This window comes from Mustela lutreola, chromosome 1, assembly GCF_030435805.1.
Source record: "Mustela lutreola isolate mMusLut2 chromosome 1, mMusLut2.pri, whole genome shotgun sequence".
NCBI lineage: Eukaryota > Metazoa > Chordata > Mammalia > Carnivora > Mustelidae > Mustela > Mustela lutreola.
In genome coordinates, this window is record NC_081290.1 from 175,655,220 (window position 1) to 175,681,634 (window position 26,415).

General features: G+C 40.4%; 1 protein-coding gene across 5 annotated transcripts in view; it reads left to right on the forward strand.

Moving 5' to 3' along the window:
- The window catches only part of CEP126 (centrosomal protein 126), a 96,930-nt gene that overhangs the window by 19,117 nt on the left and 51,398 nt on the right, over window positions 1–26,415 (forward strand). For all 5 annotated transcript variants that reach the window (XR_009354881.1, XM_059179113.1, XM_059179125.1 and 2 more), the window contains exons 3-4: window positions 17,811–17,956; window positions 23,715–23,826. Coding sequence is in view for 4 of the 5 variants with exons in the window: in XM_059179113.1 (XP_059035096.1) it covers window positions 17,811–17,956; window positions 23,715–23,826 (258 nt within the window). In the remaining variant the exon portion in view is untranslated. The remainder of the gene's footprint in view (window positions 1–17,810; window positions 17,957–23,714; window positions 23,827–26,415) is intronic.

The following is a 26,415-nucleotide window of genomic DNA, read 5'->3' on the forward strand; positions in this document are numbered from 1 at the left end:
TCTATTTTTTCACTCTGAGATCTTCCTGGTTCTTGGAATAAGTGGTTTTCTGTTGAAAGCAGGGGGTTGTCCTATTGAGGAGTGTGGGGGCGGACACTGTGTCTGTGCTGACAGACGGAGGTGGACACCTGGCTGCGGCAGGGTCCCCCTGACTGGGTGTTACACACAACTGAGGAATCATTGAACATTGCATCTAGATCTAGGGTTAACCACAGTAGTGGGCGCTGCACTGGCCTCTGCCGTGGTTCCCATGGACTCCCCAGTGCGATGGCCTTAGGACTGTTCTTGGGGAGCGCTGGGTGCCTCATGGCATCAGGACCCTGCAGGAGACTGGGGGCGAGGGGTGCGAGTCCACCACTTCAGCCAGAGTTCTGGGGGTGCAGGTCGCAGCGGGCAAGTCCCAGCCCTGCACTCACCTGCCATCTGCAGGCCTGGCTTCTCCTTGTCCCGTCCATGGGCACAAAGAGCAGGCTTCAGCTGCGGCTGGTTTTGGGGGCTGCGCCTGTTGACATGTACCCGCTGCCTGCTGCTTCCACTGATGGGCTATATGAAGTCCTTGGTCAGGCCCCACAGTCCCAAGTTGGTCTGCTTCCTACTTTCCCCCGTTTACAGTCCTTTTCTTTTTTCTTAAATCATGTCTAGGATTTGCATTTGCACTTAGCAGGAAAACTAGCACAAAGTAGTTCTGCTACTCTCTAAGAGACTCTCTAATGATTAAAAGTTATAGCTCAGTCATTAAGCATCTGCTTTCGACTAGAATCATGATCCCAGGGTCTTCGTCTTACCTGAAGCAGAATTTGTTTCTTTTTGATGTCAGTATTTCTCTTTGAGAACTGGCTCCTTAGCCGGATGCCTGGGGAGCTTAGCGGGTTGAGCAGGGACTCTTGGTTTCTGCTCAGGTCCTGACCTACACTTAGCAAGGAGTCTGCTCCTCCCTCTCCTTCTGCTCCTTGGCCCCTCCCCTGCTCACTGGTACACTCTCTCAAATAAATAAAATCTAAAAAATAAATAAATAAATAAGAAAAGAAGAACCAACTCCTATGCATTTCCTCTTTTATATTTCTAATACACTGTGACCTAGTAAATAGAGGATCTTCTTAGAACTGAATCTGAAATAAGAATATATGTGAGTACTAATATGTGGAACGTAAGAGATAGTGCGGAGGACCACAGGGAAAAGGAGGGGAAACTGCGTGGGAAGAAATCAGAGAGGGAGACAAACCATGAGAGACCCTGGACTCCAGGAAACAGACTGGTTGCTGGAGCAGGGGAGAGTCAAGGGCTGGGGTAACCGGGTGACGGGCATGAAGGAGGGCATGTGATGTGATGAGCACTGGGTGTTACACACAACTGAGGAATCACTGAACATTGCATCAAAAACTAATGGTGTACTGTATGTTGGCTAGTTGAATTTAAATTTAAAAAGAAGGGGCTCCTGGGAGGCTCAGTGGGTTAAGCGTCTGCTCAGGTCATGGTCACAGCATCCTGGGATTGAGCTCTGCATCCGGCTCTCTGCTCAGCAGGGAGCCTGCTTCCCCCTCTCTCTCTGCCTGCCTCTCTGCCTACTTGTGATCTCTCTCTCTGTCAAATAAATAAATCTTTAAAAAAAGAAAAAATAAATGTGAATAAGAACCTAAGAGACTCTCTAATGATTAAAAGTTATAGCTCAGTCATTAAGCATCTGCTTTCGACTAGAATCATGATCCCAGGGTCCTGGGGTCGAGCCCTGCATCAGGCTCCTGTTCAGTGGGGAGCCTGCTTCTTCCTCTCCCACTCCCTCTGCTTGTGCCTCTCTTGCTGTGTCTCTTTCTGTCAAATAAATAAATAAACATTTTTTAAAAGTTATTAACTTTAGTTAATTGGTATTGGCATGTTATTTTGGCTGACACATAAATCTGTAAAAGAAATGAGGTACTATTGTAGTAGTTTCCCTTTGTAGTATGTGCATTACTAGTTCTGTGTGACAAATTGGAATATAGATGTTTATTGTTTGGGTGTTTTTTCCTCCCGTAGTGTATTAAAGGTTGTTTTAAAATTCTCACTTTCTAGTCCAGGAAAAGATAATCAGTTGGAAATACGATTTGCAATATAGGTTTTTGGAATTTCATATAATTTTAAGTGTTAGCAAGTATAGGATTAACTCTGATACATGTTTCTTTGTCAAGCAGTGAAAAGTGAAAATATATTCTTGGGGTTAATTTTATTTCTTATAGGCTGTTGGCATTATTGTTTATTTAAAATGTTATGCTATGCTTTATTCCTGAAAACTACTTTTTCTCTAGTTGTATGTTTTTAATTGGAGTGATAGTCTATTTTTAAAGGTCTTTAATTTCTAATTATCGCAAAATAGTTTTTAAACTTAAATACGATCATATCTTAAAAAAAGATCATATTTCTAGGAATTTGTAAACTACCTAAATCTGAAATATAGTTCCATCTAAGAAAAAAAATTACGTTACAAAAGGCCAGCTTTCCAGTTCTGCCTATGTCTCCTGTGGCCTCAGGAACTCTTAATAGTATACGTCAGTTCTGTTGTTAAAGTTGTTGCCATTGACAGCTATTTCTTCACTTTTCAGCAGTATTTCCAGCAGATGAAAATGATATCCCATAACTGTGAATTCCTGGGAAACCAAAACAAACAATTTGACATGGGCTGTCATTGATGCAGGGGCTCGCTTTGAGCCCAGGGGGCGTACAAGAGGCACAGTTGCATGTGTTAAACACACCCTTCAAAATTTGCTAAGGAACATTATGCATAGTACCCAAGTCTGGAAGACTGTCGAAATGTCCATCAATAGGTGAATATACAAAGAAAATGTGATAGGTTTACATACCAGGTAATGTGACTTCAGCCTTGAGAAAAGAGGGCTATCACCGTGAATGAACTTGAAGGACATTATGCTAAGTGAAATGAGCCAAAGACAGACAAATATAACAGGATCTCACTCACATGTGGAATCCAAAAAAACGTTGAACTCATAGTAGCAGAGTGGAATGGTGGTTACCGGAGGCTGGGAGGAGGGGCTGGGGGAAAGAAGACGTAATGATCACAGGGTACAGACTTTCAGCTATAAGATGAGTAAGTTCTGGAAATCTACAGTGTGATATACCAGCACTATGTACAGTACAGCGTGATGGCTGTAGTTAATAACGTATTCTATGCCCCAAATTTGCAAGTTTTCTCACCACCAAAAACAAACAAACAAAACAACAACAACAACTATGGGAAGAGAAAGATGTTTGTACAACTTCATTGTGGCAATCATTTCACAATGTATCCACATATAGACATATAGACATGTTGGACAACTTAAATATGTTGTTTTTATTTTTCAAAAATAAATGAGTTGCAAAGACAGACCATTTTTCTTCTGCGAGAAAGGTTAATTCCAGGGTTAATGGGAAGCAGCAGCATACTCTTCCAGCTCTGAATCCTGAAAGACAAGAAAGCTGTCTGTCTTGTTATTGTCCCCAGGTATTTTGATTCCTATAGCACTTCTGTAGTGCCGGGCATATAACAGCATAAAGGGAACTCAGGAACTAGGGGAAAACTCTATTCATCATCTCTACAATTGCTTAATAAAACTTTTTTATTAGGTCCGTCATTGAGTTCCAGAGCAAAAACATCTGCTTCTTGGTCATGTTCCATCCCTGGTTTAATTTTATTCAGTCTAGCACATGCTTTCTTTCCTATGGTCCTGGGAAGTACCGTGTGAAATTATTATTAAGCTCTATATACATTGGAGTTCAGAGAACAATATGAGATAATAGTGATGATAACTTATTATCAAAACCACTCTCTGGTTATAGCAAAGAAAACATCACATGTTAGCTTTAGAGATTCATTATTCCTCATTACCAAACTTTGCTGAACTGGTATTATTTTCATTTTCTCAAAATACTAGTTTCTCTCCTCCTCCCATCACCTACCCCAAACTCAGGACCTCGACATGCTGTTTCTTCTACCTAGAGCACTTTTCCCTACCGACTTCTTTTCATGACTGGCCTTATTCTGAATTTTTAAACTTTTAAAATTGTTTCCAGAAATATTCCGTTTCACCTTGTTTAAAGTGAGTTCCCTTGGCTCTCTGTCTTAGACTAGTGTTTTTCATTTCACAGCACTTATGACAATCAGTAATTCGTTGTTACTTGATTTTGTTAGCTTGCTTCATTAGATTATGAATAACTGCACAGACCTTTGCTGTTATATCCCCAGCAGGTAATAGTAAGTCAAAATAATAGATAAGCACTGTTAAAGTGCTCTGATTATATTTGAAGTGGACATATGGTCAAGTGTCCATTCAGCAGTTATTAAACATCTTTGGGGTGCAAGGCTTGGTGTTAGGCACAGAAATTCTAGAATTTAAAATTTTAGTCCCTGTACTCAATAAACTTATAGTCAGATGGAGGAGACAGTTAAAATGAATGACTTCTTTTATGCAGCAATTCTGTGTATTTCCAGCTATGTTTGTTTCAAACACTGTGTTTTGTACTGACACAGACATTATCCTTATGATACTTTGAGTCTAATAAGCAATACAGAAAAGTAAACAGATAGTTACAATTGTGCGAGATAAACACTGCGATAAAGGTAAGATTAGGGTCCCATAGGAAGGCAGAGTTGTGTTCTGTGTGGATGTTGGGGATAGAGATGCCTTAAAGAGAAGAGACAGGTTATGCAGTCTGTAGTAAAGCCATTAAAACCCAGGAGGAGTCAGAGTCAGTTCTTCTATTTAGTGATTATGTGACCCTGAAAAACCAACCTTTCTAACTGCTTTTTCTTTCTTTCAACTCACCGAACTGTTGTGGCCAAAGCAAGGTAGTAGGCATAAACTCTTTGTAGAGTGCCCGGCCACAACTGAGCTCTTGTGAGAAATGAGTCCTGTTCTCACTGCGGCCGCACGGCTCACCCTCTGCTGTGAGGATTGGCGCTTGGCCAGCTGCCTTCTTTCTCCCCAACTTTCCATCTAGATCGGTGCCGAGAGTCCTGATTGCATCCCCTGTCCAGAAGATGGAAGTCAGCTATATAAACAGTGACCCATAAATATAGTGTCTTTGGAGAGAGAGCAGACATGGGAAGTGTTCACCCCCTAAAAAAGAAAAGTAGGGCCAAGCAGTTGAAGACTTGTGTTTGTATCAGAAATTTACTAGAATTCAAATTGAGGTAAATATGGATGTAAGTAATTTTTAGGTGTATAACGGATTCTTCACTTACAGCTTCTATTTTTGTCTGTAATGAAGGATGTGAGTGGGGCACCTGCGTGGCTCAGTTGGTTGAGTGTCTGCCTGGGGGTCAGGTCATGATCTTGGGGTCCTGAGATCAAGCCCTGTGTCGTGCTCCCTGCTCAACGGAACTCTGCTTCTCCCTCTCCCTCCGCTGCTCACCCGGCTCATTCATTCTCTCTCTCCCTCTCTCTCTCTTTGTGTCAAACAAATAAAATCTTAAAAAAAAAAAAAAAAAAAGAATGTGAGAGTGAAGTAGATGGTGGTATTGTGGAAGGTGTGGTAAGGCGGGGAGGGATTGGATAGGTACGAAGGATGAAGCATGAAGGGTCATTACTGCTCCTCATTGTCACTTCTAACCATGGCTCGCTCTTTAAAATCCATCACCTCTTTTGTTTTTTAACATTCTTTTTACTGAAGTGTAGTCGACACACACAATGTTACATGAGTTTTAGGCATGCAACATAATGATTGCCCATCTCCATACCTTGTGTTCACCACAACTCTGGCCGCCATCTGTCCCCATATGACCCTGTCACACTGTCACTGACTCTTCCTATACTGTGCCTTCCCTCCCCTGCCTTACTCATTCCATAACTAGAATGCTGTGCCTCCCCTGCCCTCCACCCATTTTGCCCATCTGCCCACTCCCTGCCCTTTGGCATCTACCAGTTTTTTCTCTTTATTTAATATGTATATGTTTCTGCTTTGTTTCTTTTGTCTTTTAGATTCCACATATGGGTGAATTCATGTGGTATTTGTCTTTCTCAGTTGGACTTACTTCACTTAGCATAACACCTTCTAGTTCCACATGTTGTCGCCTATGGCAAGCTCATTCCTTTTTATGGTTAATATCCCATGGTGTATGTGCATGCGTGTGTGCATGCGTGTTGATAGACAGACAGACAGAACAAACACATCTTTATCCATTCCTTTATCGATGCAACTGAGGTTGCTTCCATACCGTGGCTATTATAAATAATGCTACAGTAAACATAGGGGTGCATATATCTTTTTGAATTAGTGTTTTATTTTCTTTTTTTAAGGATTTTGTTTATTTATTAGAGAGAGACAGTGGACAGGGACAGAGGGAAATGGAGAAACAGGGACCGGATGTGGGACTCAATCCTAGGACCGTGAGATCATGCCCTGAGCTGAATGCAGATGCTTAATCAATTGAGCCACTCAGGCACCCCACGTATTTTGTGTTCTTTAGGTATATATCCAGTAGTGGAATTACTAGATCATAGGATATTTCTATTTTTAACTTTTTGAGGAAACTCCATACCGTTTTCCACAGTGGCTGCACCAGCTTGCATTCCCAACACTGCGTGAGGGTTCCCTTTTCTCCACATTCTCGCCAATACTTATTTCTTACGGTTTGGATTTTGGCCATTCTGGCAGGTGTGAGGTGATAACTCATTGTGGTTTCGATTTTCATTTCCCTGATGATGAGTGATGTGGAGCATCTTTTCTGTCCCTGTTGGCCATCTGTGTGTCCTCTTTGGGAAAATGTCTATGCAGGTCCTCCAACCATGTTTAATGGGATTGTTTATATTTTTGGTGTTAAGTGGTATAAGTTCTTTATTTATTTTGGATATTTACCCCTTATCAGATATATCATTTTGCAAATATCTTCTCCCATTCAGTAGGTTGCCTTTTCATTCTGTCAGTGGTTTCCTTCACTGTGCCAGGGATTTTTACAAAAGGTGGAGTCCAATAGTTTATTTTTGCTTTTCTTTTTCTTGCCTAAGGAGACATATCTTGAAAAATGTTGCTGTGGCTGACATCCAGGAGATTACTCCTTCTGTTTTCTTTTAGGAGTTTGATGTTTTCAAGTCTGACATTTAGGTCTTTAAGCCATTTTGAGTTTATTTTTGTGTGTGATGTAAGAAAGTGGTCCAGTTTCATTCTTTTGCATGTAGCTGTTCAGTTTTCTGCCAGCTCTTTTGTTCTCGGAGAAGTTTCCTGAAGGTTCCCTCCCCTCCAGCAAACTTCTGGGGTTAGTCCACAGGTCTCCTTCCTGTCTGCCCTAGGCCCCTTCCAAACTGCTGCTTGGGCGTGCATCTCAGTGGGTTTCTCTGTTCCACTCCCTCCTTCCAGTGGAGACTCCGGTCCCTATTGCCTTCGGGCTCTCCCATAGCTAAACACACTGGTTTTAAAGTACCGGGAGTTAAGCCCCACTGATTGTAAAATCTCAAGAAGTTAAGCCCCACTGGTTTTCAAGGCCAAATGTTACAGGGATTTGTCTTCCCAGGACAATCCCCCCCTCCCCTTGTCTGGGTACCTGGTGGGGGGTCTTTTTTCCTCCCTTCTTTGTGGTGCTTGCGGTGTCCCTTCCATTTGTGGTTAATCTCCCTGGGAGTCTGGCTGTTGAGCACATCTCCACCCCTGCTGCCCTCTCTGATGGGGCCTCCTCTCTACCATCAACTGTGGAGAGTCTGTTCTGCCCGTCTTGGGGTGGGTTTCTTGGTGGGCTGACTGACTGAGGTGGTTTGTTACCAAGGTGTATCTGTGGGATGAGGTGAGCCTAAGAGATCCTCCCCCTCCGCCCTCTTCCCGGACTCCCACCTCGACTTCTATTCCGAGGCTTGTCCTGGGTGGCCGCAGGACGGCTCAAACTGTCTCTTCTGCTGCGTCTGACCACACTCCCCTCCCCCGGCTGCTGCAGCCACACTGGGCAAGGCCTGCTTCTGAGCCCTGGAAAAGGACTAGTCTGAATGGAAATGTGTCTTCCTCAACTGGAGATGGTGAGGTCCGTCTGTCATCCCCCAGAACTCCAGGTCTCACAAAGTCCTTCGAGCCACACCCACAGCTCAGCACTGATCGTATGCTCTTGACACTGGTGGGGAGAGGAGATGGCTCTCCACACGGGATCAAGCCTTCGCCTGTGGAAAAATTGGTTCCCACGGCACAAAGGGGAGGCAGTGAACCCCTCACTCCCCAATCCTTGTTCTCTCTTGGAGACCCCCCTGTATCTTTTGATGGGAGCATTTAGACCATTTACATTTAATTATTGAAAGATATGTACTGATTGCCATTTTGTTCATTGTTTTCTGGTTTTTATAGTTCTCTGTTAGTTTCTTCTTTTGCTTTCTTTCCATGTGATTGATGACTTTCTTTAGTGTTATACTTGGCTTGCTGTCTCTCTTTTTTTTTTGTCTATTACAGGTTTTTGGCTTGTGGTTGCTGTGGGATTCATATATAACATCCTAAGTATATAGAAGTCTGTATTAAGTTGATGTCACTTAAGTTCAAACACATTGTAAAAGAACTTTATTTTTACTGCCTTCTCCATGTTTTATGTAAATGTTGTCATATTTTACATCCTTTTTATTTTGAGTTCCCTTAATTTTTTTTTAAATTTTTTATTTTTTATAAACATATATTTTTATCCCCGGGGGAGTTCCCTTAATTTTTAAGACATAATAATTTTACCTCTTTTGTCTTTTATATTTTGTCTCTTATATTTTCTTTTTTTAAAGTTTTCACGGAGTTCATCCTCTCTCTTCTCCAGTGTGTGAGCATCTTGAAGACCATTACTTTGAATTCTTTATCAGGTTATCTCCATTTCATTTAGTTCTTTTTCTGAGGATTTTGTCTTTTTATTTGAAGCATATCTCTTTGTCTTCATTTTGCTTGACTTTCTTTGTTTGTTTCTATGAATTAGATGGAACATCTAATTTTCCTAAATGTAAAGGAATCATCTTGTATATCATTCATTGTCCCTTGTGTAGACTGTGCATGCCTGGTGACTTGGCTGGCTGACTGGAGCTATTATGGCTGACATAGGCTGGGGACCCCGGGGCAACCTATGCTGTGGCAACCCTGGTGGAATAGCCAGAGCTAAAATGGGTGTGGGCCAGAGTGGGCAGAGGGTACACTGGTCCCCAGGATCTTTTAAAACATATGCTATCTAACTATACTGTTCATCACTATCTCTCATTATTACAGTGATCTATAGATCCTCTGTGTCATTGCTTGAAAGTTTTAGTACCTGGCTCTTCTTACCTCCTTACCATCATTCCAGTGATCATTCTTGGTAATTTTCAGATCATCCATCCATCACAGTGACCCATCATTTTCTTGAACTTACTCCATTCAGTGACATCTCACCTCATCTACTACCAATTATTCCTCCCCCTCCAAAATTTCAATTTCAGGAATCTCGGTCTGTGATCTGTACCTCCTGTCTGTGTCACTTCTGTTAGTAACCGGAGTTTATCAATTCTAAGACCCCATCCCAGTCCATTTCTCTTATCATCTTAACTTTGTTGTCCTTCTCTCTCATATTCTCACTTCTGTTCAAACTGAGCGTCTTCCTCTGTGGTTTGCTGTTGTCATTCCCCTGCATATTCCTTCAGATCCCCTGTAGTTGGTCTCCACTCCTCAGCAACCACTGTTCTAATTTCTATCATCAGAATTCGTTTTGCCAGTTCCTGCACTTTTGTTAGTGGTCTCTTTCACTAATATTGAAATTTATTCATGTCATTACATACATCAGTAGTTCATATATTTTTTTATTACTGAGGGGTATTGCGATGTAAGGATATACCATAATTTGTTTATCCATTCTCCTATTGGTGGACTGTAAGTTGTTCTAATTGGGGGCTATTAATTAAGCTGCTGACTGAAAGATAATTCAAGGTGAAATTGTAAAGACATGAAAGAATCAGTAAGAGATCTTTTTATGGACATATGTTTCATTTCCCCTGAGTAAAGGTAGAATTGCTAGATCCTAGGGCACATGTATGTGTCCCATATATGAGCCTGTCAAAAAGCTTTCCAAAAGGACTGACCATTTTACCTACCAGCAGTATACGTATGCATGAGCTCCTGTCGCTTCGTAGCTTTCCCACTGAATCTTTTTAATTTTAGCCATATAGTAAGTATGTAGTGGCTTTAATTTGCACCTCTCTTATTAGTGATTTTTGTGACATCTCTATTCAAATGTTTTGTCCATTTTTAATTGGACTGTTTGTCTCATTGCATTGTAAGATTTTTTATGTACTCTGGATAGAGTTCCTTTGTCAGAGACACATATTGCAAGTATCTTCTTCCAATCTGTGGTCTGTCTTTTTATTTTCTTAATGAAATCTTTCAAAAAGCAGTTTTAAGTTTTGATGAAGTATAGTTTGTCAATTTTTTGTTCTGTAGCTAGTGCTTTTTCTGTACCCCCTAAGACATTTTGCCTATCCCAAGATTATGAAGTGTTTTCTTGTTATTCTTCTAGAAAGTTCATACTTTTAGCTTTTGTTTATTGTCTATCTCAATTATTTCATGTGGTGTTATGTAAGGTTGAGTTTCACTTTTTTAAGTTGAGTTAGTTGTTCCAGCCACATTTGTTTAAAAAAAAAAAATCCATTCTACATTTAGAGGTTTTGTCACCTTTTTTAAAAAATGAGTGTATGTGAGGGTGTATTTCTACGTTCCATATTATATTCTATTGGTCTGTTTATCTTACACCAATACTGCACTGCCTTGATTACTGTGGCGTTATGTCAGAAATTGTCAACAGTATTGTTGACATTTGGGATAAGATTGTGCTTTGTTAAGGGGGACTTCCTCCTTGTTACAAGATGGTTAGCAGCATCCTGGCTTCTACCTACTAGATATCACTAGTGCACCCTAGTGGCAGCAATTAAAACATTTCCAGACATTGCCCAATGTTTACTGAGAAGGAAAGGGACAAAATTGCCCCCAGTTGAGAACCACTGTTATATAGTGAAATAATGTAGTACACACTCTCCTGTTTTGTTTTAATTCAAGATTGTTTTGCCTATTGTAAGTATTTTTGCTTTTCCATACACATAAACCTTCCCAGTTTTTTTTTTTTTAATATTTTTATTTATTTATTTGAGAGACAGTGAGAGAGAGCATGAGAGGCGAGAAGGTCAGAGGGAGAAGCAGACTCCGCATGGAGCTGGGAGCCTGATACGGGACTCGATCCCGGGACCCCGGGACCGTGACCTGAGCCAAAGGCGGTTGCTTAACCAACTGAGCCACCCAGGTGCCCCAAACCTTCCCAGTTTTGAGTGGGATTGTGATGAACATACAGATCAATTTAGGGAGAATTGGTATAACAGTATTGAGTATTGTAATACATGAAATTCATGAACATAGTGTATTTCTCCCTCTTTCCTCTGTGTATGTGTGTGCAGTATCTTACAGCTGTTTTTTCTCGGTATTATTGGAAAGTTCTTACACGTCTTTTGTTATGTAACTTAGGCATTTCATATGCAGAAATACAATAGATTTTTCTATGTTGACCTTGTATTCTGAGAACTTGTTAAATCCACTCATTAATTCTAAATTCCTTAGCATATTCCGTTTGTATAATCATGTCATCTGCAAATAAAAGGAATCTAACATCTGCCTTTCCAGTCGATGCCTTTTATGTTTATGTTGGCCTTACGGAACTTTCTAGGACTCCGATGTAATGAGCAGTCAAAGCAATCCGAGTGAGATGTTTTGCCATCTGTCCCTTTGGAGGGAAGTATTAACTATTGTACTGTTAACCACCCTGCTCGCTATGGATTTGGGTAGATGCCCTTTATCAGACAGAGTTTTGTTTCATTCCTAGTTTGCTAGGAATGTTCTTATCGTGAACATGCATCGAATATTATCATATACCTTCCTCCTTTATTTGGTCAGTGTGGTTAATTTCACTGATAAATGTTGCTGTGTCAAGTCACCCTTGCCTTCCAGGGGTAGCTCTCATTTGGTAATGATATGGGAGTTTTTTAATAAACTGATGGGTTTTATTTGCTAGTATTTTGTGAATGATTTTTGTGTGTAGTTTGAGAGATGTTGACCTATAAATTCTTTATAATATCTTTGTCAGGTTTGGAAATCAGGGTTATTCAGGCCTTATGAAATATGTTGGGGAAGTGTTTCCTCCACTTTGTATTTGGAAAAAGGTTGTATGATTGTTATTTCTCCTTTAAATGTTTGACAGAGATGGTAATAAAATATCTGAACCTGGAGTTTTCTTTGTAGGAAGCTTACTAATTGTAAAATAATTTTATTAATAAGTACAGAGTTTTTCACATTTTATTTTTGTCAGTTTTGGTAAATTGATTTTTTCAAGAAATTGGTCTATTTTATCTAAGTTGTTAAATTTATTAGCATAAAGTTGTTCATATTATTCTTTTAATGTCTATGATACATATTTGTAGCGATATATCTGGTCTTTTATTCATGATAGTGATAGTTTTTGTTTGCTATTTTTTCTTCATTTTTTTTTCATTCATCATTCTTGGTAGGAGCTTATCAATTTTACTAAAATTTTCATACACAACTTTAGTCTGTGTAGTCTCTATTTTTTAGTTAACTGTTTCATTAGTTTCTTTATAAGTTCTTTTCACTTCAGGATAAATTTGTACATCTTCTAGCTTCTTAAGGTGGAAACTGAAATCATTGATTTTAAACTTCTCCTTTTCCACTGTAGGCACTTAAGGTCATAAGTTTCCCTCTGAATAACTGCACTTAATAAATTTGGTATGCAGCATTTTCATTTTTGTGTAGTTTAAAAAGCTTTGCTACTTCCCTTTTGATTTCATTTTTGAACTGTAACTTATTTAGAAACTTTTTATTTAAAAGATTTTATTTATTTATTTGACAGAGAGAGATCACAAGTAGGCAGAGAGGCAGGCAGAGAGAGAGAGGAGGAAGCAGGCTCCCTGCTGAGCAGAGAGCCTGACGCGGGACTCGATCCCAGGACCCTGAGATCATGACCCGAGCCAAAGGCAGCGGCTTAACCCACTGAGCCACCCAGGCGCCCATTTAGAAACTTTTTAAATTTTTTTTATTTTTTTTTTTAAGATTTTATTTATTTATTTGACAGAGAGAGATTACAAGTAGGCAGAGAGAGAGAGAGAGGAGGAAGCAGGCTCCCTGCTGTGCAGAGAGCCCGATGCGGGACTCGATCCCAGGACCCTGAGATCATGACCTGAGCCGAAGGCAGCAGCTTAACCCACTGAGCCACCCAGGCGCCCATTTAGAAACTTTTTTTAAAATTTCCATTTATTGAGGTTTTCTAGATATTATAATTGATTTCTGATGCAAATCTGTTTTGATCAGAGAACATTCTTTTGTAAGATTTAAGTCTTAGGAAATTCATTGACATTTGTTTTATGGCCCAATATAAGATTTCTTATGTTGTACATAAGAATATGTATTACAATTGTTGGGTGTAAATAGTTGTTCTGTAAATATCAATAATGTCAAGGTAGTTGATAGTTTTGTTCAAATCTTCTGTATTATGATCCTTTTTATCTGATTGGTGTGTCAATTACTGAGAGATGTTACGATATGTAACTATAATTGTAGATTCACCAGTTTCTCCCTTGAGTCTGTGTTTGCTTCATGTATTATGAAAGTCTCTTACTAGGTGTATACATACTTACGATTTTTATGTCTTCCTGATAAATTGACTCTTCTATCATTATCAAATGTTGTTTTCATCTCTGCTAACAGCCTTTTTCTTAAAGTCTGCTTTGATGTTAATATAGTCCAATGTCTTCTACTGTTCGATCTTTTTGCTTTCAGAAACTACCTGTATTTGTGGAGGTCTTCCTGGGTCTTACTTTATATTCGGTCCAGCAAGAGCTGAATCAGAAACTGAAGAACTGTAAAGGATCTGAGATACTGACCTACATTCAAGCTAATGATACCAAGATTTCCTCTGTGGGTGTCAGGCTGATAGAAAGCAAATCCCCCCATTCAGAGACAAAGACTATATATTGTCATGGAAAAAGCAGCAGCCAAAGCTCTCTTGCATGGTTTCCTAAACTCCAGTCCCCAAAGGGCAGTTCCTACAGAGTAGGAACTAGTGCATTACAATATAGGAACCATAAAATATGGAAACTCTGATCTTATATATCCAGAGAGAAAGAAACCTTATCTTTGCTCTGGAATACAAGCACTCTCTAGAGCTAGGAAGGAGAGATCTTTTATGTCTTTACTCCCCAGTCTTCAGGAAGGGAGAGCTCTCTAAGCTTTACTATCCTGGAATGTCTCTTTATACAAACACTTTTTTTTTTAATTTAATTTTATTTTTTCAGTGTTCCAGGATTCATTGTTTATGTACCACACCCAGTGCTCCATGCAATACGTGCCTTCCTTAGCACCCACCGCCAGGCTCACCCAACCTTCCCCCTCCCTCCCCTCCAAAACGCTCAGTGTGTATACAAACACTTTGAACTTGGCTGTGAATGCCTTCATTTGGAGGATCTGGACTGTGTACAAACATGAAATATAGGGATAGTATTGATTAGGGAAAGAGGATTACCTTGAAACTTATATCTATCTATCTATATACATATATATAGATAGATATTTAAAAAAATAGAAAAGAAAAACACAGTTATATGTATGCAAAAAGGTTATTATGAATATGTTGTATTAAACCTCTAGTTGTAATGGTAAGTAGGTTAAAAAAATTAAAAAGAACAAGAATAGTGAGGACAAACTAAAATAAAAGTTGTATCTATGAAATACACAGGTTTTAGGGCAATACTGGGAGCTTAATATATTGCTTTCCCTGATATTGGGGTTTTACAGCTTTATGGGGACCCTGTGGTGGTTGTCCGCTCCTTCTTTTGGCTGGCTTTGCGGGGAGGGCTGCCTCGTTTTTCAGTCAGTCTTGCTTGGGTTGAGTCCTCCTGCCCCCCTATCAAGGGGCTGGGCTCTGGAATCCGGTTTTTCAGGCTTTTGTTCTCTGGAGGTTTTTGTTCTTCGGTGGCTTTTCCGAAGTTGAGTGGAAAGTGAAGTGCACACAGATCTCCATCTCCTAGAGAAGCCTCAGTCTCCTCCCCTCTGGGTGGTCCAGAACACACAGACTCCCCAGTCTGTAAACTCTGCTGAGCCATGCAACCTCCCACAGGCAGTGCACATCCCCAGCCACTGTCTCAGGGCACGCCCAAAGTGCCTGCTTGTCTCTGCTATTAAAACTGTGAGCGAGGGGCACCTGGGTGGCTCAGTGGGTTGAGCCGCTGCCTTCGGCTCAGGTCATGATCTCAGGGTCCTGGGATAGAGTCCCGCATCAGGCTCTCTGCTCAGCAGGGAGCCTGCTTCCCTCTCTCTCTCTCTGCCTGCCTCTCTGTCTACTTGTGATCTCTGTATGTCAAATAAACAAATAAAATCTTAAAAAAAAAAAAAAAAAACCTTTTAATTTTAATTTTTTTAATTTAATTTTCATTTAATTTCCAAATCCAATGAAGCTTTCTCCCTATGTTTTTCTCTAAGAGTTCATAGTTTTAGCTCTTATATTTAGGTCTTTTATCTATTTTGAGTTCATTTTTGCATATGCTGTAAGATAAGGGTCTGTTGCTCTCGCCAGCAGGAACGACTCGGAGACTCACGTAGCAGCGAACCTTTTTTATTAATCGCTTTTTCTTCCTCTCCTTTTGTCTTCCTCCTTTTCTAACCCCGGGCGCATGGGTTTTTTATGCAGGCAGTGTTAACCAATCAGAATGCAGTGCTCATGCACCTCCCGAGTGAGTGGACCTAAATGAACAGCCAATCATATTCAGTCCCTTACAGCTCTTATAGTAGGCCTCCTGTACTGGCTCCCGACAAGGGTCCATTTTCTTTCTTTGGCATATGGATATCCAATTTTCCCACCATCATTTGTTGAAAAAGACGCTTCTTCTTCATTGAATGGTTTTGGCACCCTTGTGGAAAATTATTTTACCACACAAGGGTTTATTTCTAGGCTCTCTAATCTCTTCCACTGATATATCTGTCTTTAGGCTGTGGCTGTACTACCTTGATTACCATAAATTTGTTGTAAGTTTTTAAATCAGAATGTTGTGGCTATTTGCGGGTCCCTTGAGATTTCATATAAATTTTAAGGTGAATTTTTTAATTGAGTCTACTAATCCATGAACATAGGATATCTTTCCATTTATGTGTATTTTTTAAAAAATTTCAGCAATGTTTTGTATTTTTGGTGTCCAAGTCTTTTACTTTCTTGGCTAAGTTTATTCCCAAGCATTTTATTCTTTTTGATGCTACTGTAAATGGAATTGCTTTCTTAATTTCCTATCTAGATTATTAATTGTTAGTATATAGAAATGCAACTGATTCTTGTGTGTTGATTTTATATCCTGCAACTTTGCTGAATTTATTTACTAGTCATAACAGTGTTTTTGTGGAACATTTAAAGTTTTCTGCATATAATATGCCACTTGCGAACAGATAATTTTGCCTTTTTTCTCTCCATTTTGGATGCCTTTTATTTACTCCTCTTGCTCTGACTAGGACTTCCAGTATTATGTTGAATCAAGTGCTGAAGGCAGGCTTCCTTGTCTTGACTTGAGGAGGCTCTTGAAGGAGATTATGTGGGAGTGCCTACCTGTGGCACTCCTCCACTATCTCCTACCTGCCACAGGGGTAGGACTGTTTGAAGATTTGCAGCTTTACTTCCCAGAATTGTAGTTCCCTAAATCTCAGTTACTTGGACAATAATAATGCTCAGGCCAGTGAAGGTCTTTGGAAGGATGGTTACTAGTAACCCATGACACTAAAAATCTTGGAGAGTTCTTATCTACCACTCAATCCCATACATTCCAAAGAGCAGAACCACTTAGCAGTTTCTTAACCAGTGAGTCACCAGCCTCCTCCTTCATTTTTCTCATTGTCCAGTAAATAATTACTGAAACACACATACACACGTTTTCCACCAACAAAATTAATTTTTTGAAACAACTTGAATCTAGAGAACATGAACTCAAGTGCCCAGGCAATCAGAAATAAATGAAATAGGAAAGTTAAGAAAAATAGGGACTGAGAAAGGCTATGGGCAGGTATTTGTTGTCATGTCTGGATAGGAGTTCAGGGTTGACAAATCTTGCAGATTTTCAAGAGAAGGTGGAGTCAAGATTTTTATGTAAGTTGTATGGATTTCTAGCATAGTTCAGACTTAATATGACAGTCAATTTTAAACTTTTGGTCTAAAAGAAGAAGAAAGATCTATGGTATTATCTTAAATGCCCTATGATTTGCAAGGCTGCTTCTTTCACCAATGAATTTATTTTTCTCATTCCAGAAAGTAGTTTTTAGTAAATCTTTTTAGTAAAGAATTCCTCCACAACAGGCTTTCAGAGGTGAGAACATGGATGTAGGCCTGACAGAAATTAGATATAAGAGCCTTCCCTTAGCTGCAAAAGGTCTGGATAAGGTTCTGGAATTGCTACATATAAAGATACTAAGATTGGGGCGCCTGGGTGGCTCAGTGGGTTAAGCCGCTGCCTTCAGCTCAGGGTCCTGGGATCGAGTCCCGCATCGGGCTCTCTGCTCAGCAGGGAGCCTGCTTCTCTCTCTCTCTCTCTGCCTGCCTCTCAGTGTACTTGTGATTTCTCTCTGTCAAATAAATAAATAAAATCTTTATTTAAAAAAAAAAAGATACTAAGATTGTTAGTGAAGAGCCCTTTTTTTTTTTAATTTAAAATGTGTTGTTTCTAAGTAAGTAGACTTTTGAAATATGAAAACAGAACAAATCATTAGTTTGAAACTATTTTCTGTGTTCATATTTTTAAGACTTATTCCCTCATTCAGTTATCTACTTTGTGTTTTACATATAGAGCTTTTGAAGAAAAACGAAAAGAACAAGAAGAAAAAGAACAACAAATCAGAGAACAAATACTTCAACAAAGAAAAGAGAAGTTTGAAGAAATCACTGAAAAATTCCAGCGTGCTTATATTCCTCTTTCACAACGGAGGAGAGCAGGTATATGAACTTCTAGAACAATATGAGGATAAAAATGAAAATGAAGGGCTCCTGGGTGGCTCAGTTGGTTAAGCATATGCTTTCAGCTCGGGTCATGATGTCAGGGTCCTGGGCTCAAGCCACACATTGGGCTCCCTGCTCGGTGGGGAATCTGCTTCTCCTTCTCCCTCTGTCTGCCTGTTTGTACTCTCTCTGTCAAATTAAAAAAAAAAAAAAAATCTTAAAAAAATGAAAATGTAATCATATTTAACTTGAGTAGACAATAAAATGGTAAATTAAGAAAAAGAAGTATAAATTCAAACTAAAAAGCATACCTTTTGAGCAATAAGACTTTATCCAAATGAAAAATTATAATTTGATTTAGGTTTAATTTGGAGAATATATTGTTGGCTCTATTAGTAAATTTTGAAAGTTCACAAGTGTGATTCTACTTCATACCAGCTTACAGTGTTTTGTCTTTTTTAAAACTGATATAGTAAACAGAAAATTTAACGTTTAGGTTTGGCAAATTAGCGCCACATTCATTCTGGCATTTTATTCACATTTTGGTTCAAATTCTTACCTAAGAGACTGACAAAATAAAAATAAATTGTATAGAGTATTATAATCTAACAATCTAAGACCAGGAATCAATTAAGAATTTAAATACGATTATAGTTGATTCTTTGGTACCATATCTACATTTTTTATACCTTAAATAGTAACACGGAATTAAGTATAAAATGTCAAAGCTTCAAAAAGAAAAGGACAGGGCACCTGAGTGGCTCAGTTGGTTAGTATCTGATTCTTGATTTCAGCTCAGGTCATGATCTAACGGTCATGAGATTGAGACCCATGTCAAGCTCTGCACACTAAGATTCTCTTCTCTCCGTCTGCCCCTTTCCTAACCCCTCCTTACACACATGTGCTCTCTCTAAGAGAAAGGAAGGAAGGAAGGAAGGAAGGAAAGAGGGACAAGCAGAACCTTTATGTTCAGCAAACGTATGTTGTACTATACTATACTTAGCCCTGGGCTGAGATAGAAAGATAACCATTCTCTACCATTAAAGATCTCACGGCCTATTTTGGAGATGAAAGTAATGTAAACAATATCAATAAATGTATTGAGAATCTCTGTGGTAACAGAATGTGTAAATTTCTGTGTGAACACAGAAGGAAGAACAATAAACCTATACAGGGACATCAAGGACACCATCCCTGGAAAAATGACTTAATTTGCATCTTGAAGAATGAGCATTTTGCCAAGCAAAGAGAAAAAAAAAATTAAAATCCCCAACAGGGGGCGCCTGGGTGGTTCAGTGGGTTAAAACCTCTGCCTCCGTTTCAGGTCATGATCTCAGGGTCCTGGGATCCAGCTGGGCATGGGGCTCTCTGCTCAGCCAGGACCCTGCTTCCTCCTCTCTCTGCCTGCCTCTCTGCCTACTTGTGATCTCTGTCAAATAAATAAATAAAATCTTTAAAAAAAAATAAAATAAAATCCCCAACAGAAGGAAAAACTTGTACAAATAAATTATGTATTTTAATGCATCCTGAAGCACAGAATGGGAGAAGGTGAAGAAGAATGAATGTGAGACTAGAAACTAAGTTCGAACCAATGCTCAAAGCGCTTGGCATATCATGCTAGAAATTTCACTCGTATCCAAAATATAATCCACCTAAAGTTTTTTTAAAAGCAACCATTACTGGGGCACCTGGGTGGCTCAGTGGGTTCAAGCCTCTACCTTCTGCTCAGGTCAGGATCTCAGGATCCTGTGATCAGGCCCCACATTGGGCTCTCTGCTCAGCAGGGAGCCTGCTTCCTCCTCTCTCTCTGCCTGCCTGTCTGCCTACTTGTGACCTCTGTCTATCAAATAAATAAAATCTTAATAAAAAAAAAAAAGGGACCTATTACGGTGTCCTTAAGAGTCCCTACTGTAATTGAAAAGCAATCTGATAACATTAAGTGAGGACGATATGAGACAGCTAATAATACCTCTAAAAATAACAATGGCTTAAATATGGGTTTATTTTTCTCTTGTATAATGTGAAGTCCTGAGGTAGGCAGTCACGGCTGGTTTGAGGATATGCGGTGTCACTGGGAGTGCAGATGCCTTCTGTCTCTTGGCTCAACTATCCTTAGTTTGTGATTTTCATCTTCACCCTCCTGGTCACATATTTGCTGCTGAAGCTCCAGCATCATACCAATGTTGTAGGCAGGAAGAAGGGAGAATTGTAAAGAACAAAAGGTTGTACCTCTGAGCTCCTTTTAAATTATTTTCCTAACACTGTCCATCTGTCTACTTATGTATAATCAGCAACGCCATGTGCAGGGAAGACTGACAAAACAACAGTGTTGAGTAATTCTGCATCGCTGCTCTGACTGTGAGTGTGCAGTCTGTTGCCAAGGAAGGAAGGGAAGATGGATAGTGGTAGGTGGGAAACTTGAGGGTCTCTACTACAATTAGATCTGTTTATGAGAAAGATAGTTACTGTGGCAACATAGAGGTAAATTGAAGTGAAAACATACTGAAGTAGATAGACTAGCACGAGACTGTTCCAGTACTTATGGGAGGAGGGGGCAAGCTGTCCTGCATGTGGAGAAAAGTGGTAGTATATTCAAGAGATAGAATCAGTAGATTTCAGTTACTAGTTGATGGAGAGTGGGGAAAGTCTAGAGGGAGAGCATTGCCCCTAGGACTTAGCAGAGAGTCTCACATATTTTTATACTTTTTTAAGGAATTAATTATTTTGATACATGATGATATTCATCAAGATTATGGATAAAGAAGGAAAATCAGAGGTGTGAACGATCATTAAGTTTTAAATGCATTGATTTTGAGCCTTCTGTGGCTCATCTAAATGGGGAAATCAAATCAACAACTAGAAGTATGGGTCTGTGGGGGAACCTAGGGGACTCAGTCGGGGGGGCATCTGCCTTCAGCCCAGGTCATGATTCCAGGGTCCTTGGATCAAATCCCTCATTGGGCTCCTTGCTCAGCAGGGAACCTGCTTCTCCCCATCCCTCTGCCTGCCGCTCCTCCTGCTTGTGCTCGCTCACATTCTCTTTTCTCTCTGTGTCAGGTAAATAAAGTCTTATTAAAAAAAAAAAAAAAAAAAAAAAAAAAGAGGGCGCCTGGGTGGCTCAGTGGGTTAAGCCGCTGCCTTTGGCTCAGGTCATGATCTCAGGGTCATGGGATCGGGTCCCGCATCGGGCTCTCTGCTCAGCGGGGAGCCTGCTTCTCTCTCTCTCTCTCTCTCTCTCTCTCTCTCTGCCTGCCTCTCCATCTACTGTCACATAAATAAATAAAATCTTTAAAAAAAGAAAAAAAGAAAAGAAATATGGGTCTGAAATTTAAGAAAAAGATGAATAGAGATGTATATTTAAGAGTCACTAAGATGGGCGCCTGGGTGGCCCAGTTGGTTAAGCCTTCAGCTCAGGTAATGATCCTGGAGTCCAGGGATCAAGTCCTGTATCAGGCTCTCTGCTTGACGGGGAATTTGCTTCTTCCTCTGACCCTCCCCTTTCTAATGCTCTCTCGCTCTCTCTCATTCTCTCTCTCTTTCAAATAAATAAATAAAATCTTTAAAAAAAGAGTCATTAATGAGTGATATATACTTGATAAATGAAGCCATGGGCGAGAGACACTAAACCACAGGGTATATACCACAGATTGAGGGTAGAATCTTTTTTTTCCCCCTAAAATAGAGTCTTAACGTACACTACTATTTACTGGAGATAGACTAGAGAAACTAAAAGAGGTTTTGAGAAGTCCTTCTCAAGAATGCACAATGGCAAAATCAAATAAAGAAAATAATGTATAAGAAGGCATAGGAGAAGGTAGTTTGAAGAAAGAAGATGTGGTCAGTTACTGTAAATGCCTGAGAAAATTACTTACCACTTATGGGAATTACTTGCCCCAAAGAGGGCGCCAACTACCAAAAGGTCTGGGTACAAAGAGTCAGGAGTTTTAGCAAAAACAAATGACACACTCACACAATGGAATAATATACAGTTATTAGAAGAAGTGATGGAGAAACTTTGTGGACTGATGTGGAAAGTTTTCCAGCAGAAGGAGGTTTACTGTGAAGCTACTGAGGCTTGAGTTTCATGAGCCCTCACTGTCACAGCCCCTACACCTCATTTTATATGAGTACTTTTGCATTATTTTTTTCCTTTTTTTTTTTTTTAAGATTTTATTTATTTACTTGACAGACAGAGGTCACAGTAGGCAGAGAGGTAGGCAGAGAAAGAGAGGAGGACGCAGGCTCCCCAAGGAGCAGAGAGCCTGATGTGGGGCTCGATCCCAGGACTCTGAGATCATGACCTGAGCTGAAGGCAGAGGCTTTAAACCCACTGAGCCACCCAGGCACCCCTGCATTATTTTTTCTTAATGAAGTCCCCCAAGTTACATAAGCCGTATGCTCATATAAACTTGTGTCTATCCCTGATTTTCAGGACATATTGTTAGTCATAAAAAAAGGTCCAGATCACAAGATAACAGTATTCTGCCTTCTGGTGAGAAAGGGGGAAATTAGAATATATATTTATATTTGCATAAAGAAACAGTTATAGTATATGCAAATGATCAAGAACAAGACTTCCAAATGTGTATTACGTATATTTTTTAGCTTCTAATATGGATATATTATGCAAAATACCAAATTAAGATTTTAAGAAAATTCAGTGCAGTGAATGAGGAGCAGAAACAGCTATGAAAGACAACTATTACATAATTGTCTTATTCGTTTAGTTTACTCCCAAATCCGAAGGTTAACCAAGACAGTTTGGAGGTGTCAGTGGAGAGCTCGAGAGTCAGCTACCCCACCTCCATGCCTTGAGTTTTTGCGGTACCTGACCGCAGGGAAACCGATCCTCCGCTTAAGCAGATAGCAGGAGAAGCGGCGCCCCTGGCAGACGGCTGTGCTCCCTCTGAGCAGCAGGGCGGGAAGAGCACTGGGCGACGTAGGACAAGAAGGGCGCTCTGAGTGCAGTGCACCGCCAAAGGCTTTGGGGAAGCGGGCACTCATGGGAAGCAGGGCTGGTTGGAGGATGTGCTGCATGTATGTAGACAAACGTCCCAGAATCTGTGACCCTCAACTGGGGCCCAGTCTCCTCCGTTGCAAAATGGACATTGAAATAGCATCAGCTTCATGGGCCATAATGAGGATTAAATTAGTTAATACAGCACGCTTGAAAATAATGTCTGTAACAGTAAGCTCTCTGTGAACAGTAGTTGGTGTTTTTTACACTTCCCATTTTCTTCTTAAAAATATTAATAAACTTTGGGGCACGTGGGTGGCTCAGTTTGTTGAGTGGCCGGCTCTTGATTTCGGCTCAGGTCATGGCCTCTGGCTCCGACGTCTGCAGGAAGTCTGCTTGAGAGCCTCTCCCTCTCCCTCCCTCCTCCCTCTGCTGGTGCACTCTTGTTCTCTCCCCCCGCCCCAATAAATAAATCTTTAAAGAATAAAAAAGAATATTCGTAAATTTTGTCAGACTCAATCTAGATCAAATATAGTGGGATTTACGTGCCAGAATGAAAGAGCCTGGACATTTCTCAAAGTCTTTTCCAGTTAAATATTCTCAAAATTGGCGATGTAGCAGTTTCTATGTGGGGAATTAGATACCTAAATTTAAAATATTTACAGTATTTTAAAAGATACTTTCTTTTTACAAAAGCTTTAAAGTACTATTTTATTATTGACCAACCTTATATAAGAAAGAGATCATTGAAAATGAAGTGATTCTGTACTATTTGATTTTTCTCTATTATCCTTTTAGTTTTTCAAAAACGAGTTCCTCTGTTGGAAGAAGCCCTCAAGCAAATTCAAGAATCCAATTTAAAATCAGAAGTAAACCTCCTCCCTTCCTACAGACCAACAATAAATTGGAGGCAAGTAATTTATTATTACAATGTATAATTATTAATATGTAACAATTATACAGCTTACTGCTGAGTTTGTAGGCCTTTTCATCAGTTACTTCTCACCTTTGTTGTAGAGTTTACTATTTTATTTTCATAGATTAATTTGAGGGAGAGGAGAATATAAATTGCTCAAGAATAAGGCAAAATTCTAACTCATCTTTGGTATTATAGTGCTGCCTATATTGAATATTTTTTTATGGAAGCCATCACTAAAACCATTTTAAAATACTGATGTTCATTATTTATCTTTACTGAGAGGAAAAAATGTGTTGAATTGTAGTAATATAAGTTTAGATAAAAGGAGTAGTTTATGGTAGAAATGGGTTATTCCTCATGGAAAAATATTTCTTGGATGTCTAGAAAAAGCTAATATCTCCTGGTTCCTCTCCGGAGTAGCTTAAATGAATCATCAAGGAGCAGTAGGATGGATCAAACCAGAGTACCCTGGGCCATTTTATATTTTCCATTTATTTATTATAAATGTTTATTGAAGCTACAATATGCATAGCACTAGATCAGGCATTGTAAAGGGGATGTGGGGAGTATAACTCTGTAAAATGCAATTCCTAGTATACAATCTAGGAAAGAAGCGAAAGTGCTTCAGAAAGTATAGAAGAGTACTGGGGCCCCTGGGTGGCTCAGTGGGTTAAGCCTCTGCCTTCAGCTCAGGTCATGATCTCGGGGTCCTGGGCTGGAGTCTAGATCAGCTTTTCTTTTTTAATATGTCATTCCAGTCTGCTGCGAACAAATGTGAATAATGGATTGAAAGAGGACAAAACAGGAGGCTATTTCAATATATGTCGTTGAAATTACGTGAGCTCAGAGCACTAGAGAAAGAGGTGGGCTTCTGGTCACAGAACACCGCACGGTGGATGGGACACAGCGATGAGGGTGTGTACTGTGATGACAGATCTAGGACAGAGCACCAAGAACAGCCACATTTAAGGAAGCAGAAGACAGAGGCCTCCAGATAGGAGCAGAAGGGTTGATGCAGGACTAGGAGAGGGTTGTATCACGGAAACTGAGGAAGGGTAGGGTTTCTTGGGGAAAAAAAGCAGTTTATAGAGATCAGATCAGATGGTCAGTAACACAGTTGTTATCCTGCCCCAGAACAGGTGGCACATTTAAGAGGGGTGATGGCAGAGGGATTAATGAAGGAACTGGAAAGCCAGAACAGATTGGAGGAGCCCCCCAAGAACTGGCCACCACAGAATCAGTATTTTTTTTTTTAAGATTTTATTTATTTATTTGACAGAGAGAGATCACAAGTAGGCAGAGAGGCAGGCAGAGAGAGAGAGGAGGAAGCACGCTCCCTGCTGAGCAGAGAGCCTGATGCGGGACGCGATCCCACAACCCCGAGATCATGACCTGAGCCTAAGGCAGCGGCTTAACCCACTGAGCCACCCAGGCACCCCAGAATCAGTATTACCCCCACAGACCTGACCTGGAGACCTGTGAAGAGGGCTGCCAGACAGACCCTCGTGTCCTCGGTGGAGGAGCCCAGCACAGTGGTAGCTAGAAGACCAATGATCAAAAACGTCTTTCTCCCATCACCCTGGCTCTTTCTAGTACCTTCCATTGGCCAAACCGAGCCATAAACCAAAAGACAAAGGTTCATTTCATCTCTGCCAAGCAGAGACAAGTGGAGAAGCATGGAAAGTGAATCTGGAAAAGAGAGGGTATCCAGTGCAGAGGCAGTGTGTCCCCTCTGTTGCAGGAAGCAGTCAGCCTGGGACTGCTGTCAGAGTAGTGCCAGAAGGGGATGAGGACAGAAAAGAGAGTGCCATGGGTGGAAAAGAAACGGAAAGTGAGCAAGTAAAGGTAAAAGTTTGTCTATGAAAGGAAAAGAGTGATAGAATAATAGCCTGAAAGGATGACATCAAACTGGTGAGTCCCAGAGCTGAGGCCAGAAAGATAGAGGAGGAAAGCATGTTGAGTGTCTTACATTCCTCTTTTGAGCGTCACTGTGATCGGCACGGTTGACCCTGTGAGTGAGGTGTGCTTCTCCTCTCAGGACAGGTCTGCAGCTACGGTATGATACACATGTAATACGTGTACGGGGTCTGTTACAGAAATATCAGCAAAGTGATCAAGTATGAAGTGTAAAGTTGGGAAGAAGCTTGAAGGACGAGTACCAGGTGTCTAATGAGGGGGCATAGGTTGGGTTGAGCACCTGCAGGCCCGCAGTGTGGTAGAAGACACGGACCCCGAAGGACGTAGAGCTTGTCCAGTGTGGCAGGATTCTAGGGTATATTGCTAGTAGGAGGAGATAATCTAGAAATGAAGATTAATATACAATGTGAAATGTTTTTATGGCTAGCTGGGAAGTTTGAAGTTTGTTCTGTAACTGGTAGAGAAGCAGTGAAGGTTTTTAATCAAGGACTGATTTTTTAAAGACTTATTTATTTGAGAGAGAGAGAGAGCAGGAGAGGAGTGTAGGGGAGGAGCAGAGGGAGAAGGAGAAGCAGATTCTCCACTGAGCAGGGAGTCTGACTCAGGCTCCATCCCAGGATCCTGGGATCATGATCCGAGCCAAAGGCAGACGCTTCACTGACT